General features: G+C 39.1%; 1 protein-coding gene across 50 annotated transcripts in view; it reads right to left on the reverse strand.

The window, feature by feature from the left end:
• ZMYND11 (zinc finger MYND-type containing 11) overlaps window positions 1–18,462 on the reverse strand; it is a 171,519-nt gene that overhangs the window by 30,495 nt on the left and 122,562 nt on the right. For 31 of the 50 annotated variants that reach the window (XM_043541513.1, XM_043541517.1, XM_037891041.2 and 28 more), the window contains 2 exons: window positions 10,120–10,164; window positions 7,101–7,262 (listed from right to left, as the gene is read on the reverse strand). The exons of 5 other annotated variants lie outside the window; for them this stretch is intronic. In XM_043541513.1, the coding sequence (XP_043397448.1) occupies window positions 7,101–7,262; window positions 10,120–10,164 (207 nt within the window). The remainder of the gene's footprint in view (window positions 1–7,100; window positions 7,263–10,119; window positions 10,165–18,462) is intronic. 14 more of the 50 variants (XM_043541531.1, XM_043541528.1, XM_043541511.1 and 11 more) reach the window with 1 other exon arrangement.

The raw sequence follows: 18,462 nt of genomic DNA on the forward strand, positions 1-18,462 counted from the left end.
TTTCATCTTTAGAGCTCAACTGCATTTATTTTGTCAATGTGCATTACCGTACATATCTCCATGTTCAATTTTACCTGCTATGAGACTACCCAATCTGTTTAAATGCATCTCAACTGCTGTCTTACATAAAACATAACAGTTCTACTCTATGGAAACCTAAATGAGCATTAAAAGATAACTGTGAACTAGCTGATGTCATTTTAAGGTTTTAAATAAGCAATAGAGTGCAATGTGTGTGCTTCTAATGACACAGCCTTTGAATAGACTGAAACTCATTAGGACACAATAAAATTCACTTGCCTAGCCCAGTCTCTCTCTCTATTTCCCTTCCTGACACAGTCTTGATTTCATCATCTGCAGAAAATATCCCCAAATTAATATGAATATTTTTTCATGCGTTGGTCTGCAGGACAGATTTGTAAAGAGAATATATAAGATAAATGGGTTGTAGTCTGATACCTGAGCCTTTAATAAAAGACAGATATCTGGCTTTGCTGTTAATCACAAGTGGTGATGAAAACTACAGTACCATAATTAATTAGCCAATTTGGCCAGGATCTGTCCACTTCTCCCCAATTCCCTATACTGGTTTATTTTAGGAAAAATCTTATTTGCAGTTTTGATGTCTAAAATTCATTACTTTTGAGATTTTAAGTAATGAAAGCCAAGGAGCCAGCAAAATGGCTTTTTTACCATCGGTTTAGTCTCCTGGCTGTACAACTTCCAATCACCTCTTTAATAAACTAAATTCTAATCAAGACTTTTCTTTTACTTTTCTACAAAGATTTGCCCTTCATCAGATATTTGTTGCTCATGCTCAGTTTGGAAGCCATGTTGGGAAAAGGTGTCACTGAAAGCTTATGCTTATGCTCAAATAAACTTGTTAGTCTCTAAGGTGCCACGAGTACTCCTATTCTTTTTTTGAAAGTCTTCCTATCATTTAAAAAAGCTATTACATATTCTTATGCAAACATGCAAAATTAGTACTTCTAAATACTCAAAATATTTTTAGAGTAGTCCAACTCAAGCTACTTAAAGCAAGAGGATGGATAATGTTAGATCTGGGGCCTGATTCTCAGTCATACTGAAACTCAATTACATTGCTTTGGCAGCGCAAAGGAATAGGAGTAAATTATAATCACATCCACTTTAAGGACCCTTTCACATAGACAACACAGTATAAAGGGGTCTCAGTGTAAATGAGAATCAGACCAAGCGCTCTTTTAATCTCTCATTTTTTGGGGTGAGAAAACAATATGAATTTGTGTACTTTTGAAGTTGGAAGAGCCAGGCAGAGTGCAGTGAGGAAGTACACTCTATAAGCCTTCCCACACCTCTGCTAGTGCGAACCTTCCCTGCCTGGCAACAGACCTTCTGTTTAAGTACCAAGCTTCTCAAGAGCAGTTTATCATGGCCTGATCCAACTCCCACCTGAAGTCCAGGGGGAATCCCTACACTGGCTTCATTTGGAGTTGGATCAGGCCCTCCGTCATGCCAATTTATGAAGTTATTTTGCTGCCATGCCACCTTGCCTTGTGATCCCATCAGACTGTAAAGAGTTAGCTTTGTTAGTGTGTATGTATATACTGCATATATATGTATGTGGGAAGACTGTAGTACAGGAGGTCTCATGCGGAAGATGCATGTGCTTTGGGAGATAAAGGACCAAGGTTCTAGCCTGACTCCTTTCTTGTGTATCCATGAGTTACAAGTCACTTTTAAACATGGGACTTGAGTGTTTCGAAAATGCTGTTCTTTAATCTGTAAATCAGTTTATATTTGTAAAATGCTTTGGGACCCTTTGGAGTGAAGTTTAAGATCTGATGTGAGTAGGGCACACATGGCAGGGGACTGGGAGTCAGGGCTCCTGAGATCTCTTTCCAGTTCTGTCACTGATCTGGCAAGTCCCTGAACTCTGTATTACACTTAAGGCTGAGAGTATGTCACGGAGGTCCTGGATTCCGTGACTTTCCGGGACCACTGTGACTTCTGCAGCAGCTGGTGTGGCTGGCCACTGCTGGGGCAGTTTCGGGCCACCGCCCTCCTCCCTGCCCCCAGCAGCAGCAGGAATTTGGGTGCATGTGGGAGGGGGCTCAGGTCTGGGGTGCAGGAGGGGGTAAGAGCTCTGGGCGGCGCTTACCTTGGGGGGTGCTCCCCGGAAGTGGCGACATGTCCTTCCCTCTCAGCTCCTAGCTCTGTACGCTGTCTCCGCCCACAGGCACTCCCCCTACAGCTCCCATTAGCCGCGGTTCCCAGCCAATCAGAGCTGCGGAGCTGGTGCTTGGGGTGGGGACAGTGCATGGAGCTAGGAGCTGAGGGAGGGACATGTCGCTGCTTCCAGGGAGCCGTGAGGAGCCGGATAGGGAGCCTGCCAGCCCTCCCACCCCCACCGGGGATCCCAGGCCGCGCGCTGCCACCTGTCCCCCCCAGCAGCATCCGCGGCACCCCCAGGCTGCCCCCCCTCCCCCTCCCAAAATTTAGTCAGGGGTATATAGTATGAGTCAGGAACAGGTCATGGGCCGTGAATTTTTGTTTACTGCCTGTGACCTGTCCATAACTTTTACTAAAAATACCCGTGACTAAACCATAGCCTTAATTATACTTACCCAGTGTCCTCTCCAATTCTGTTGCCTTCATGCTCCACTTGTCCAATCATTCCAACCCCTACATAGAGAATGCCTTCCATATCCTGTCAGCCAGGCAGTTACCTTTTAAACTCATGAGAACTCTTCTCTTCCATGATGCTCACAATAAATGAAACAATAATATTTTCCATTTTGGCTCTTCATCTCTCTTATTTTATATTAAACAAAATATCTTGAGTGACCACCATAATCTGCACAAATCAAACCTGAACAACTGAATCATTGTACTGTTGTAACCCTCATCCTTCTGTCCCTCTAACCCTCTGTACTGTGTGTGCTCCTCTACTCAACATACTATGTCTATGGGTAGATTGTTAACAATGGGGACAATCTTTCTATATTATCCATGAACTGCTTCACACTACTGAGCACTAGAATATACAGAATATAGATCACGGTAGTTTTTAGTATCTTAACCTCTCTGTGCTCATTACCCCTGTATAAAGATGCTTACCTACCTCATTGAGTGGCTGCAAGTCGTAATTGTTTGAAAGCCCTTGGATGAAAGATACAAATTATAATGATGAGCTGAACAAGAATGCACTAGGATCTAGATGAAGCCAAATCTCGCCCCGGGGTGGGTGTGTGGGTGTGAAAATGGGATATGTTACTTACTGCCTTGAATCATCCTGCCTTAGTGGGCTGTAGCCCACGAAAGCTTATGCTCTGATAAATTTGTTAGTCTCTAAGGTGCCACAAGTACTCCTGTTCATCTTCTTTTCGTTTCTTAAGAAAATCTTAAATGGACATGATTACAGTTGGTAACACTCAAAAGTTGACCTGTTTTTATTTCTATTTATGAAGTCCATGCAAATCTTTGCATGCATCAGCTTTTCCAAAACAAATGATTCAGTACTTTTTCTGGTATTATTTTCTTTTTTAGTTCCCCTAATAGGTGCCAAATTAACAGCAGTGGAAAATGAAATTCTTTCTTTTATCCACCCAACAGGAAGCAACACTACTGCAATCTTCCCATGTCCCCACTGACTCACCAATCTGCCTTTATCATGTCCTGAAGGGACCATTTTGATACAGGTGAAAGACTATCTGATCTTCACACCCATTTGATAGCGTTTCTCTGTTGTTACCTATCTACCAGAAACTGGGCTGAGAGCACCAACATAAAGCAACGATTCGTCAGCAGTCAGTGACAATTTCCAGTCACTACCAACCTGGACTGGATTTGAACCTATGCCTAACTCTGTATCATCTTACCAGTGCTGAAAGCTATGCAATATTACCCCAAATATTCACACTGGTCCTTTAAAAGCAGAAGAGCCAGAAGCTCAGCACTCAATGGAAGGAAAACAAATTTCAGAGCCAAGCTTCCAAAGAACTGTAATAAACATTGTGGAGGGAAAAATATTTTAAAATTATGAACAATCCTTGACAGTGTCCTTTGTAAAATGTGGCTGGAGCAAGCAGGTGGGCAAAATAAAGCTGCATCAGTGGACTGAAGTATCACACCCAGCAACCATGTGATGAACAGTCCAAAGACTCGGTGACCTGGGCAGCATTACATGGGAAACCTTTTAATAAGAATGAAATGTTCTTAGATTATTTCTCCAATATATTCTGTTTCAAAACACACTTTCCCTTCTCCTTTCTAAAGAGCTGTGAGATCCTTGGATGTGAAAGATTCTGTGCACTGGCATTAGAGTGAAATAGTATTAGACATGCATATTTTTTGTCCCAGCTAATATTTTTCTTGAATGTATACATTTACTGCTGACAATGCAAAGTAAATTCCTCTGCCCTTTCACAAGAGAGTTAAGCTCTGTTATGTCCTTTGGACATCAACCAAGGCACTCTAAACTATTATGATTTTGAGGATGCTCTCTCTCTGTCTCTTTTAAAATAAAATTAGAATAGAGAGTCACCTGCTGGAAATGGCTGTAAAATACAGAACAGCTCCCAAACCTGTGCCCAGGTGTGTGGGACTGGACAGCAATTCAAATCTCCCTCTTGCCTCCAGAGGACCCACTAGTCCACTGCTGCAGAACTGAGATGGGTGGGAAGCAAGTCTGGTTAAGCAGAAAGCAAGCAAGCAGTGCTGTTGAGGGGAGGAAGTGGCATTCACACTACAAAATAGAAGTCTTTTGTGAAAGAGGCTGATAGTCACCTGTGGCCAGTGAGTGAGCTGCAAGGTCTTAGGGTCAGAAAATGAATGAATCACAAAGGCCAATAAATGTGTTCTCAAGGAAATAAAAAATGGACCAGTACGCACAAGTGCACATCACTCATGGAAGAGAGCATGAGTTTCAAAATATTTTCTTCAAGGTAAAAGTTTGTTTAAAATCATCAGCTTAAACTAATGGAATTCAAGATTCTAGGATGAAAGTAAAATTTATCTCAAAACTAGCTGCTCCATCTATTTGTATACATTGGATAGTGAACAAGATCCTCTGATGCGACAGTGGTCATATCACAGCAGATGAGAGGGAGAAGAAAACGGCTTTAAGTCATTGTACTCTCCTGGTCCCCAGCTGTAACTTAAAGCAACCTCAGTCTGGAGCGGAGTTTGGGATTTGGTCCAGCATATCTAATTTTAACTGCATCTGTGAGTTATGTGTGTGTTTGTTACGTGCATCAACAGTGATTTAAAAGATCTATTTAAAAATTCCAAGGACTGTAGGATTGCTCTGGGTTGCATTCCCCTGAGTGGTGAAACTAAATGCTAAGTAAAACAGAATATATTGTCCTCTACAGGCAAATGCCACACAGGTGCCATTTTTGGGATACACTCTGTATGGAAAGTATTAACATGCTTTTATTTTTTATTACTCTTACTTGTCTTTCCCTCCCGCTTCCTTTCTTTCCATTTCACTCCCTTATTTGTGCTGACTTGGTTACCTTACACTTCCAGAAGCCTGTAGCTTTCAGTCTGCCCTGACTCAATGAATCAGAAGGTGTTGCTTTTTACAATTAGCATCTGGATGACTGTCAAGTCACAAGTAAGAGAAATGTGCTTGACTTTTAAAAGAAGCAACCCTAATAACTATGTGGCCTCCAACAGCTTCTCTGCAGCATAAAGAGAGTGGGCACCCACATCTCTGGCAGCAGAGACCATTTCTGGGTTGGCTCGCTGTACAAGATCTGGTTCCAAACCTACATCTAGGGAATCTAATCTTGCTTTCAGAATCCCAATGCCACAGAGCAAATAGTAGTGTTGAATGCTTTCTGCACCAGTAGTTCCTCTTTTAAGAATTCAGATGTAGTTTTCCCTCCACTTAATTAAGGCTCAGAATGTGCCCTTTGCCCCACTCCCTGAGCGTATGCAGGAATACTAACGGTAAGGGGATGCAGCTGGCTAATTAAAGGCCAGGTGCCAATGAACAATAGCATGATTTGGCTGTTTAGTTTTGCCTAATGGCATGTAGACAACATCCCTGCCCATTCCTGTAGTGCACATAAAAACTACTCTCCTCCCACCATGCTCAAAAGGACAAAACCTTGAAAAGAAAAGTAATATGTAGAGGCTATGGGTGAAATCCTGGCCCTACTGAAGCCAATGGGAACACTCTCACTGACTTCAATAGGGCCAGGATTTCATCCCATATTTTTGAAAGCTGCCCTAGTATGTCTCTGATTTTTATAATGTATAATTTTATTCCAATAGAGTAAAAGCCTTAATAACATGATTACTAAACTGCAAACATTCACATTATGGTTTAGAAAAATACACTAAATTTAAAATGACCATCAATAAAATAAATAGCATCTTGAACAGTATTTTATATGCTCATTTCCATAATACACTGCAATCTCACATTACACTCATACATACACACTTTTCTACATACACTCCAACACAGTATACTGTATGCATTCATATAAATAAATAAAAGTTAATGGGGAAAATATAGAATTATGAAAGCTACCTAAATACCTACCTGACTATTCCATTTTGTCTTTACCAAAAGATATAGTTTTCATTTCCATTCCCTCTTCCCACAGATCATTTATCAACAATAGCAGAAGCTACCTCAGGATCTGATAAAAGTGGACAGGGTGCAATTCAAAATATTTAGTGGGCACAAAAGGGGTAGTATGGAAGATATAGAAGTTTTGTCTAAATACAGTGAAATCTCCCTATAAGGAGTTTGTAGGAAGTGGATGGATTAAATACTTCACAGCAAGATGCTTACACAGAATGAATTAACTTCTTAGCGCTGAAAACCACAGTAGCATTCAGAAATACCAGAAAGGCTTATAGTGAGGAAGCATTATATTTGTCTCAGTGTTATACAAACTTCCTTCAAAGGATCTTCAAAAAAGTAGTCATCTATATGCACAGTATTTTGGAATCTTTGTACAGGTATGCTATGTATGTATCATTGTTTCGATAGGCAATACTTAATCCATTAACCTGGCCAGACCATCTGTGCCACCTTAATGAAACTATTAATGAATATCAACCCTCTAAGCAGCACATTAAAGCTCATAGGTACTCACCCTGCAAACTGGGCACTGCCAGTGACTACTGCTGTCTCTAAGCCTGAACTCATCAGACAAACACTTGGAATGATACACACGAAAACACAGGTCACATATCAACACCTCTCCAGGCAAATGGCATTCAAAACAATACCAGTCATGATTTTCTGTTTCCCAGTCCTACAAAAAATACAAAATAATTTGGTATGATATTGTCATTATCTGCAGCAACTAAGAACAAAATTGATACTTCTTAAAGTCCAGCAGCAGTTAGACATTATAAACATTTAAAGAAGTGTACTGTACCTCATTTGTGTTTAAAAGCCAAGAATAAAAACCTATATACTAAAAGAACTTTATTAATGTAACACACTATAACTTAAACATAATATGAATACTAGCCTTTATTTTTTTTAATGTCTGGTTAGTAACACAAACCCAAATATGAGCTATGTCCCAAACTATACATTAAAAATCTCCACAATAAAAATATATTTTTTTTTGGTTCTAGTCTTGTATGATATAACCTATTAACCTTTTATTTCAGATACTTAATTGTTAGACTACCCAAACACACATTTGTGATTAGCACTGGACCTTAACAAATTGCAGATCAGTGTTCTCTTTTCCCTTTCCAAAGATGTGGTGTATTTTCTAACAGAAATTACTAAAGTGTGGTGCCTAACAGTCTTCTACACTATTAGAAATGACAAGTTTTCAGTTCTAAAGTGTGAATTACAAAGCATAAATAAAATGATGAACCTATTAGTTAAACAAAAATTTCTGACGCGCCATACAATTCAGAAAGAAAAAAGTTTTATCTGCAGTGCTGGACATTACTAGGATTATTCCTGGAGTACTGCCTGGAAGACAAAAATGTGATTCTACTGATACACAGATTTGTTTTGAGACATTTTTCTTGAAAATTTAGCCTCAACTGCCAAATTCTGACCTCTGATACATGTGTGTAATCCTCACTGACGTCAATGAGAGGAGCATGCATGTGACCGGAGCCAGAATTTAGCCCCAGGAGTCTACAACACTAAAATATACACAGAATTTCTAGTGGTCCCCATTAAATGTTTACATTTGCCAATGTTATCTGAAATGCACAGTTTCCCTATACTTAGAACAGAAAATAACTTCCAAAGCTCAGATATCACTCTGATTCCTTTCAATGGCAAACACTGCACTTTTCAATTGATCTTCATTTCTTTGAAAGAATTACTCTGATTAATTCTGACCAAATGGTTTTTACTCTCATCTTGTGGAGGTGGTGCTAGTATTGTCCATAAACTGTTGGAAAAGATGTTCTCACCACAACTAGTCCGACCAAGGCTGGTCCAGAGTCCTGAGAATCCTCACTTCATTTCTCCGTGCCTGGGAACTACTGTCACTTTATTCCTTGCATGTGAGTGACCTCCTCCAACACAGCATTTCCACTGTTGCTGAGTAGGAGATGTTTATACAGCAAGTGGCAGTTATCATTTCCTTGTCCCTGAAGAATAACTGTATTGTCTCCATGACCCACCTGAATAGAAAACACCCTTGGACCCAAACCCAGGTCTCCTACACCCGAGAACACATAGTATTAATGCCAAAATAACAGGAAAATAGTTTTATTAACCTTCATCAAATTCTCTTTGAACTCAGAACCTTAGGGATGAAAATATTAATATGTTGTCCATACCTGTAGCTCAGGATGTAATAAGACTTCTGTCTTTTTTACTCACTGGATCTAATTTTCAAAATTTGTGGACCTCAGCTCTGATAAATTAGATTTTGCTATGATGTCTACATACAGTACACTCACTTTACCAAGCCCCTCCAAGCAAAGTATAATAGCAATACACTTCAGAGTATTTGATTTGCTACTACACTAACAAAGAGCTATCAAAATGAAACATCAATTTGGGTACATTTTCCATTTCCTATAATACTATTCCTCTTTATGTAACTTTGCAAAACTTCATCCATAGCAAGAAGACCAGCTAAGGAAGAGAGAGAATTAGCTTTTGATCAAACATTTTCCTAAATAAAAATCAAGATGACTCAAGTCCATTTGTTGTGGCTACTCATGGGAAGGTACTTTACCACAGGATTAGGTAGTTCACAATTTTGTAATGATTATTGAAAGAACTAACTATTTTAGTACATTCCAGATGTGCCATTTATGTGGAAATATACTGCCAGCTGAATGCAAGGTTTTATGACCATGGTCAAATACACTTGCTGGGAAGAAAAAGGATATGGCCAAGCCAAAAATTATGTATGACCTTAAATAAAACAGCGGCAGACCGTAGCATTCACACTATAGAGTTTTAAAAACAAATCTCTCTGAACTTTTTGTCCTTTTCATAAAGGTATTTTCAGTTAATTGAAGTACATAAGGTGCATGTATATATAAAATAAAAATCATTTTATGCACAATAGTCATTATTTTAAAAACAAATAAATAAAATGCAAAATGTCCCTTGTGAAAAATACACTATTGGCTTCAACAGTCAAGTTACACAAATAAATTCTCCTCTAACAGCAGTGAAACCTTATTTTCTTCAGTTGGTTTGTATGGCAGTGAATGGAAGCAGATTCTGGCCCCCAACCTATTTCCCTTGCAGGAAACTAGAGTTATCTAAATAAAGTCTGATGGCCAATGTTCTTGTCACAACAGGTACAAGTTCTTAAAACAGAGCCAAGAACAAACATAGCTAACTCTGCATTTACAAAGTTTACCACCAGGTGTCACCACCCACTACGAAAATGACTGATTAAAGGGCCACCATTGCAACTACACATCTTGAAGTTTAACACGTGAGTAACCACTTCCAGCTGCCACAGAGAAAACAAAATGAAACTCTAAGTACAGTGTTGGCTAAATTCAGATCTGGAATCGATAAGGATGATGATGGTGTGATAAATAAAATAACTCTAAAAATAAGATGCAGTAATCTAAACTATCCTAATGAAAGAGAAATGTAGCAGAAAATAACAGAAAATATAACAGAATTTAAGACCACATAGTGCAAAAGTTGTTCACCTTGTTTTTTGCTGTTGTCCGGGAGAAAGGCTGCATACTGTAGGCCTTTCAAAATAAAAAAACAAAACATCTTGGTATCTATACTGTAATCCATCTTATTATCAGGATATACACAGTCTAGAAGTAATTCAAACATGGTGATGGGGAAATCATATAGTCACTTCTACCATCTGTTTGCATACATTTCCTCCTATAAATTTTGCATACTACCGTATCTACTAGCATTTTCATCACATTTTAGTGTGCTACCAAAATCTGTTCCATGCACTTACACTACTTTAGGAAAAAAAACAGAAAAAAACCCAAAACATAAAAACCTAAAACCCAGCAGCATGTAACCTCTGACATCTCCAAAAATGTTAGAGGAACTAAAATGCGCACTCAGATACGAATACCAAATGGGCATGGGGAAAAACATGACTGTCACATCATATAATTTACTGTACTGGTGTCAATTCTTTGGCAAATTAGGGAAATGCCTTATTTACTGTGTATTATCAACAGTTGTATTGTCATTTTATAAATAACATTCATAGTCCTTTTCATCTGCTTATGAAATACAAAGTGATACAAATTCATGGGGGCCATTTGGAATGAACCAGGACTCTGCTGCAAGTACACAATTTGCCAATATTATTTTTTTCTTATGAGTAGCAAGGGAAACCTCCTGGGTCATTGCACTAACAGAAAAAGGGAATCCCCATCCAGCAGCTGCCCCACTGCTCAAGTTCACTAGTTCACTGGCACCCAGTGATTGGCCACAGCCCCCAAGAGGGAGCTGACTTGGCAGTAAAGTTACATAGCTTAGATATAACATAACATAAGCTCATTTTATTCAGCTGTTCCTTGACTTGTAGATGCATGCATTAGCAGGATAGCAAATGCATACATTGCAGGCTGTATTTAACAGGCAAAGATTGTATTATGATATGCAGAATTGGATGGGATGGTGTGGTGTTCTGTTACTCTGTTGCATTGATATTTTATATTAAAATCAATTGAATTCTACATCATAAAGGTGACTTTGCACTGAAGTCAACAGGACCTCAGTGTGCTCAGCACCTTGAAAGGAGGCAGTTCCAGCAACATGTAGAATTTGGCACAAGGGACAACCAACCGGTGGATTCACTTTCATGTGTTTTGTCTTACATGGGCTTTGGTGTCTTTTTTAATGCAAATATATAAATTGACACCTGAACCCTAGAAAAATAACATGGGACAAAATATGATAGGCTATCCAGAACAGTTGACATTTTAAATGTAGATGAACTCAAGGGAACAGAGTGAGTCAGCGTGCAGTAGCCTTTTCTATTGAATAAAGTATATATTTGTTGTCATGGTGAGAATAACTTTCAGTCTATGAAGAAATGTTCATTATAAGGCAAATGTACATGGGAGAGAAATGCCTGTTCATTACTACAGGAGATTTACTTAGTTATAACTGAAATAGGTAATCTGTAATTTGGATAATGTGTCAGTCTGCAGTATAATTAACATACCATTAAGTAGGAGATGTGTAGTATATATTGACAGGAAAATTATCAGTAACCAGGCATCACCACTGTAACTATTAGACCACTCCATATATTAGTGAGCGAAGAGAAACAGCAGTCATAATTACAGCAAAAAGTGTATAAAACAAAACAGTGAATTAATACAAAAGGCACAGAACTAGTATTTAGTCATAATCACTCTGGCGCTAAGCTTTTATATGAAACTGTAATAAGAAAATAAATGTGTGGTTATCCCATTCTGTAGAGATTTTTGTCGAAAGGGGTCACCTCTCCATCACACAACCAGTATATTTTATTAACATTGGTAATTTCTTACCTGTTAATTTGATTTCCCCAAATCCTTTAATGTTAACTCAGACAGCAGGTACAAGTGACTCAATCAGCAAATGGAAAGGGGGGGAGGGGGAGAAGCAAAGCTCTAATGATGAAACTTCCCTAGAAAGGGACCCTGCTGGTTGATCCTGCTCTGTTACAGACTTCCCAAGCCATACACATTATTGCTACCCCCTTTGACCCAAGCAGTTAGTAAAATTGAGGGGTCTTGCTGACTGTTTCCATTATGAAGAGAAATTGATGATGGAGTCAGGTATTTCTTTGATGCAATCCTGTTTATTTAAAAAGAACACACATAAGGTCTGTTTCCATAAACACGGTAGGAATCAAACAACAGGAGACAGTTTCTTTGCTTGCAGTTCCAACCATCTTTCCAGTCATCACGCTACCCAAAAGCTCCCTCACTTGGCTTTTCCTCGAGGTCATGCTATAAGTGCTTCTCTAGCTGTCTCTGGAGATTCCTTGCTGCCTTCTTTGTGTGCTTCTATGATGTTTCTGCTGCTTTCCTCATACACACTGCTCCCTCAACCAACATCCATTCAGCCCCTACTCCACGTAGTTCAGATTCCTGACTGGCCTTGCATGTGGCCTGAGTTTTGGATGGTAGCTCCTATTGTTTAAGCTATCTATTTCGTAAAGGAGTTTAATTGCTTTTTATTAGGGCTGTCAAGCAATTAAAAAATAATTGCGATGAATTGCACTGTTAAACAATAATAGAATACCATTTATTTAAATATTTTTGGATGTTTTCTACATTTTCAAATATATTGATTTCAATTTCAGCACAGAATACAAAGTGTACAGTGCTCACTTTATATTTATTTTTTATTATAAATATTTGCACTGTAAAACAAAAGAAATAGTATTTTTCAATTCACTTAATGCAAGTACTGTAGTGCAATCTCTTTATCATTAAAGTTGAACTTACAAATGTAGAATTATGCACAAAAAATAACTGCATTCAAAAATAAAACAATGTCAAACTTCAGAGCCTAAAATTCCACTCAGTCCTACTTCTTGTTTAGCCAATCGCTCAAACAAACAAGTTTGTTTGCATGTGCAGGAGACAATGCTGCCCGCTTCTTTTTTACACTGAAAGTGAGAACAGGCATTTGCATGGCACTGTTGTAGCCGGCGTTGCAAGATATTTACGCTCCAGAGGTGCTAAAGATTCATATGTCCCTTCATGCTTCAACCACCATTCCAGGGGACATGCATCCATGCTGGTGATGGGTTCTGCTCAATAACGATCAAAAGCAGTGCAGACCAACGCATGTTCATTTTCATCATCTGAGTCAGATGCCATCAGCAGAAGGTTGATTTTCTTTTTTGGTGGTTTGGGTTCTGTAGTTTCTGCATCAGAGTGTTGCTCTTTTAAGACTTCTGAAAGCATGCTCCACACCTCGTCCCTCTCAGATTTTGGAAGGCACTTCAGATTCTTAAACATTCGGTCGAGTGTTGTAGCTATCTTTAGAAATCTCACATTAGTACCTTCTTTGCATTTTGTCAAAACTGCAGTGAAAGTGTTGTTAAAACGAACAACATGCTGGGTGATCATCCAAGACTGCTATAACATCAAATATATTGCAGAATATGGGTAAAACACAGAGCAGGAGACATACAATTCTCCCCAAAGAGTTCAGTCACAAATTTGATTAGCGCATTATTTTTTTTACAAGCGTCATCAGCATGGGAGCATGTCCTTCGGAATGGTGGCCAAAGCATGAAGAGGCATACAAATGTTTAGCATATCTGGCATGTAAATACCTTGCAATGCCAGCTACAAAATTGCCATGCAAACGCCTGTTCTCACTTTCAGGTGACTTTGTAAATAAGAGGCAGGCAGCATTATGTCCCATAAATGTAAATAAACTTGTTTGTTTTACGGATTAGCTGAACAAGAAGTAGGACTGAGTGGACTTGTTCTCTAATGTTTTACATTGTTTTGTTTTTGAGTGCAGTTATGTAACAAAAAAAAATATACATGTGTAAGTTACACTTTCACGATAAAGAGATTGTACTACAGTGCTTGTATGAGGTGAATTGAAAAATACTATTTCTTTTATCATTTTTACAGTGCAAATATTTGTAATAAAAATCATACAAACTGAGCACTGTACACTTTGTATTCTCTGTTGTAACTGAAATTGATATATTTGAAAATGTAGAAAAACATCCAAAATATTTAATAAATTTCAATTGGTATTCCATTTTTTAACAGTGCAATTAAAACTGTGATTAATTGCGATTAATTTCTTGAGTTAATTGCAAATAATCGACAGCCCTACTTTTTATATTTATCCTGAATCAAGGGTAGCCGTTACACCCACCAGCTTCAGTGAGGTCTCACCCAGCCTCTAGCATAATACTATATTAAGATACATCACTTCCAGAAAAGTATGGAGTCACAGCTCCACAAACATAGTAAAAACAGAGTAAGGTGTCTGGACTGGCACAGAGGAAAAGGAAGAAACCAAGATGCCCATTTTCAAAACAAGTACATAAATGGCAGAGCCATGTAACAGTCATTAATGTCAACCAAAGTCACCTGGTTAGACCCTTATGCACCAGTTTGAAAAATCTATTCTCAAATCAGCAAGTAACTATTATTTCCCAAAGTCCCTCAAACCAGCACAGACAACCCATGGGACATGAGAACTCCAACAGCAGCCTCCAACTCCAGGACAGACAGAATGGGTACCAATTTTCAAGAAGAAATGAGACACTAACAAATTACAACATGCAGGATTGACCTACTAAAAGCAGAGTTTCCAAAGCTAAGAAAAGCAGTAAAGATGCTCAGGGAGATGTCTTACACAGTTTTACAGAGGAAACATCTCCTCTCTCAGCTGAAGGGGTAGAGATGGGTGTTCTAGAAGATTCATGATAGAAGAAAGAACTTCCCAGCAGTATGTGCTTTCTTCACACAGTTTCAAGTCCAACATGGCACTGAAACTTTAGAGACTTGTTGTGATTGTGTGCAGGCACTTTCTTTCCTATGTTGTGGCAATGGACACAATAAGGAAATGAAGCACTCTTGAATCAAATGGAAAGGGGAAATAATCTGGAAAGGAAATGAAGCACTCTTGAATCAAATGGAAAGGGGAAATAATCTGGAAAGGAAATGGAGAATAGCTTTTCTCTTTACTGTACTTTATCATGATGACATGCCAAGTAGGGATCCCTGCACAGGAGGGCTCAATGTTCCCCCACTTTACTGGAAGAATGGATGGCCATTGGAAAGGCAGTTTTAATGTTGAAGGCTTTCCTTGAGAACTCTCTCATGGGTTCAGAAGGAGCACTTGTGTATGTGGTTAGCTCCATGCTAAGGTCCTGCATGCCTAAAAGGGAATGGGTCTTGGCTTTAGTGTATCAGCAATTCTAAAATATCTCACCCATCAGGTAGGAATTCACAGAGTTCTACTGTGCTTCTTAAGGCCAAAATGGCTGATGCTTGGATATTCTGGGAGCTGGTGTTCAAGCCTTTAACCAGCCCATCCTCGAAGGCATGTAAGTCAGGAATGTCACATCTAAAAGGATTTAACTTCCTGTCCCAACACAAGTCCATGAAAATGCTCCGGGTTCAGCATTTGCAACAGAATGGAAATCACCTGCTTGGAAAATCTCTTTCTCTTCAGGTACACTAGATTTATGTGACTGAGATCCCTCTAGTAAATTGAGCCACAAGCTCTTACATGATGGAAAGACAGAGAGTGATCTAGAGAGAGATTCAACAGTTCCAGAAGCCCAGACTTCTGGGCTACTTCAGAGCTATTAGGTTGACTCTTGGCCTGAACTTCATAGTTTTCTGAAAGGCTTTGCCAATCAGGGGAAGGAGGTGAAAGATACGTGCAAAGTTGAGGTTCCAAGAGTGAGTGAGAGTATCCACACTTCAAGTTACCAAGTCACCAAATATGAAGAACATCTCTACTTTACCATTTAACTGGGAGGCCATATGGAAAGATTCCACCTCAAATTGACTGCTGCAGATACCATTTCTGTGACTAGATCTGGCTTCAGATCAGCCAGTCCCACCCAAGACTTCAGATTCCAGAGAACAGAGATGGCTTAGAGAAACAGGAAATTCCTTTCAACCCACCAGATAGCAGCCATGTGACACATTGTACCCTAACAGGGCCCTCCCCAGAAAAGATCCTATCCCGCGTGGCCACCATCCAGTCAGACCAATGCTAAGAAGCCAAAAAGAGAATAAGAACATGACTACAGCAATAGTTCTAGACATGTCAATGAGGCAGCGAGGCACATGCAACTGAAAGCACACCCACGCTGCAACCAAGGTTGCCTGAATCAAAGAGCTGGCTTATGCTTTCACTTTCTCTATTTAAGCTCCAAAAGGAACATTGTACTTAGCTGAGAACTAAACTTTGCCCCAGAGTGGAGGGAGGAGGGAGGTCTAGTTACAATCTAGCATCAGGAAAGAGAGTCTAAAGAAGACTACATCCTGCTGAACAACAGGCTCAATCCCATTCTGCCCCTTTCTGCAGAAAGCAGTAACCAGAATTACTTGCACATTAGTGGAGGTACAAGCTTCTATAACCAGTCCAACAGGAAGGCTTGAGCTGCCAGTGCCGGCCCACTGTGAAAACTTGAAGCACTTCCTATAGGCTTGGCAAGTAGGATGGTCTCTGCTTCATCCAAGACCATTTAAAACAGGTCACAACTAGAGTCCTCTTTTCTCAGAAATTGATCCCTGCAAGCGTGACATGGCAAGAAATCATACTACCTTAATCTCATGCATTTGGCCTAATGATCAATCTTTTTGGGGTTTCCTCAGACTCTCAGAATTGCCTTGAAAATCTCAGGGCTTTTGACAATGCTACAGCAATTGGTCATAGCAGCTGTAAAAGTGATGGTAAAGAAAGCAGCGGGAGATTACATAAATTGATTTTGTCCTGGTTTACTTGAGACTGAAAGTTATCTGAAGTCACTTTGAATAAGTAACTTTATTTTCCAGACACAAATATATGATTTCAATAATTATTTCAAATGTCAGAAAAGCCCAGAAGTGAGTTAGCAAGTCTAGATGCATTTGTACATGAGGAAAATCTCATGGTTTTCAGTTTCCTATTGTATGCTTGAAACACTGCAGCTTCTGAGCTGTCTCTCCCCAAAAAGCACTCTCCACTAAACTAACACACACTGACAAGAAGGAAAAGGTGTGAGGGTAAGTGGTCTGGAGTTGTGGAGGGAGGGCTGAAAAGGACAAAATGCTTTCTTCCCATGTCACTCTTGCAGGTCTCAATTTCTGACAAAAGGGGACCAGAATAAACCGGTTTAGCCAGCCAAGAGAGCTGTCTCCATCTGCTGGAGGCAGCAATTAATTGAGCACAATCAGCCAGCCAGTCCCCTTTATGAAAAAGAGTGACAGTTCAAGATCATTGCCTTCTTCCTGCCTCCACTGTCTGTGCAGCAGTGAAATGGCACAAAGCACTATAATCCGTTGTGGGGCCTCTCCTATTTACACCACCGGAGAATCTGGCCACTACTCGACAATTTCAAACCACTCTAGTGGTGTCAACTGAGCTGCGTTGCTAGGCAAGTGCACAAACCAGATAACACATCTCATATCTCCAATAACATATCTCCAATAACACATCTCCATTTTAAAGTAAGAATAGTACTGTGTGGCTTTATGAATAAATGTAAATTTGTTTTTTAATAGAGAATCCCTCTCTATGGGCCAATTTGGTCTTAAAATTCTTTAACCCTGTAGAAAAGAGTTGACATTTAAAACATTAAGAATAACCTCTAGGAAAACCATTTGTAAAATTCACAAAATGTGTATGACGTTTATGAACTGCTTTAAATCTTCAGTAAAAGGAGTGTGGCTTTTTAATAAGCATGGCACATCATCTTTAAGAACCTTATCTAGAATCACCGAGCAAAATGTATTTCTGGTGTAATTCCACTGACTTCAATGTAATACATCAGGGATGATCCAGACCACTATTTTTTCAGGATACAAATGAACTAAATATACTGCCTAACTAAATTAACATTTGATTGTTAATTCTTTTTGGCCAAGAATTGTGTTTCCATGTTGTGTTATCCATTGACAGTAACCAAATCACTGGAACTACTACCATTAAGGATTTAGACTAATGTCAAAATGTTTCCTAAATCAACAAAAGTAAGAAAACTCAGTCTTGTTAATAACAAATAATGTGCTTACTTTGCATTTATATAGCACTTTTCATTTGGGGAGCATTTTAACTAAATAATCCTCAACACCACTGTGATGTAGGAAATTATTATTATATGTATATTATGTGTTACTACTATTATTAACACTGCATGTTTTGGCTAGGACTGAGAAGAGCACATAATATTACTTACCAGGCACTTGTGTTAAGAACAGAAATAATGTTTTAGTGGTGAACTGTAAACTACTATTACCTGAGTTCAGAGTTCCACATTTCTTCTGCAAAAGGCGATGACAACAATAGTGCCCAAAACAAGGCAACGTGCTACACTG

Source organism: Chelonia mydas, chromosome 2 (genome assembly GCF_015237465.2).
Source record: "Chelonia mydas isolate rCheMyd1 chromosome 2, rCheMyd1.pri.v2, whole genome shotgun sequence".
NCBI classification, from domain to species: domain Eukaryota; kingdom Metazoa; phylum Chordata; order Testudines; family Cheloniidae; genus Chelonia; species Chelonia mydas.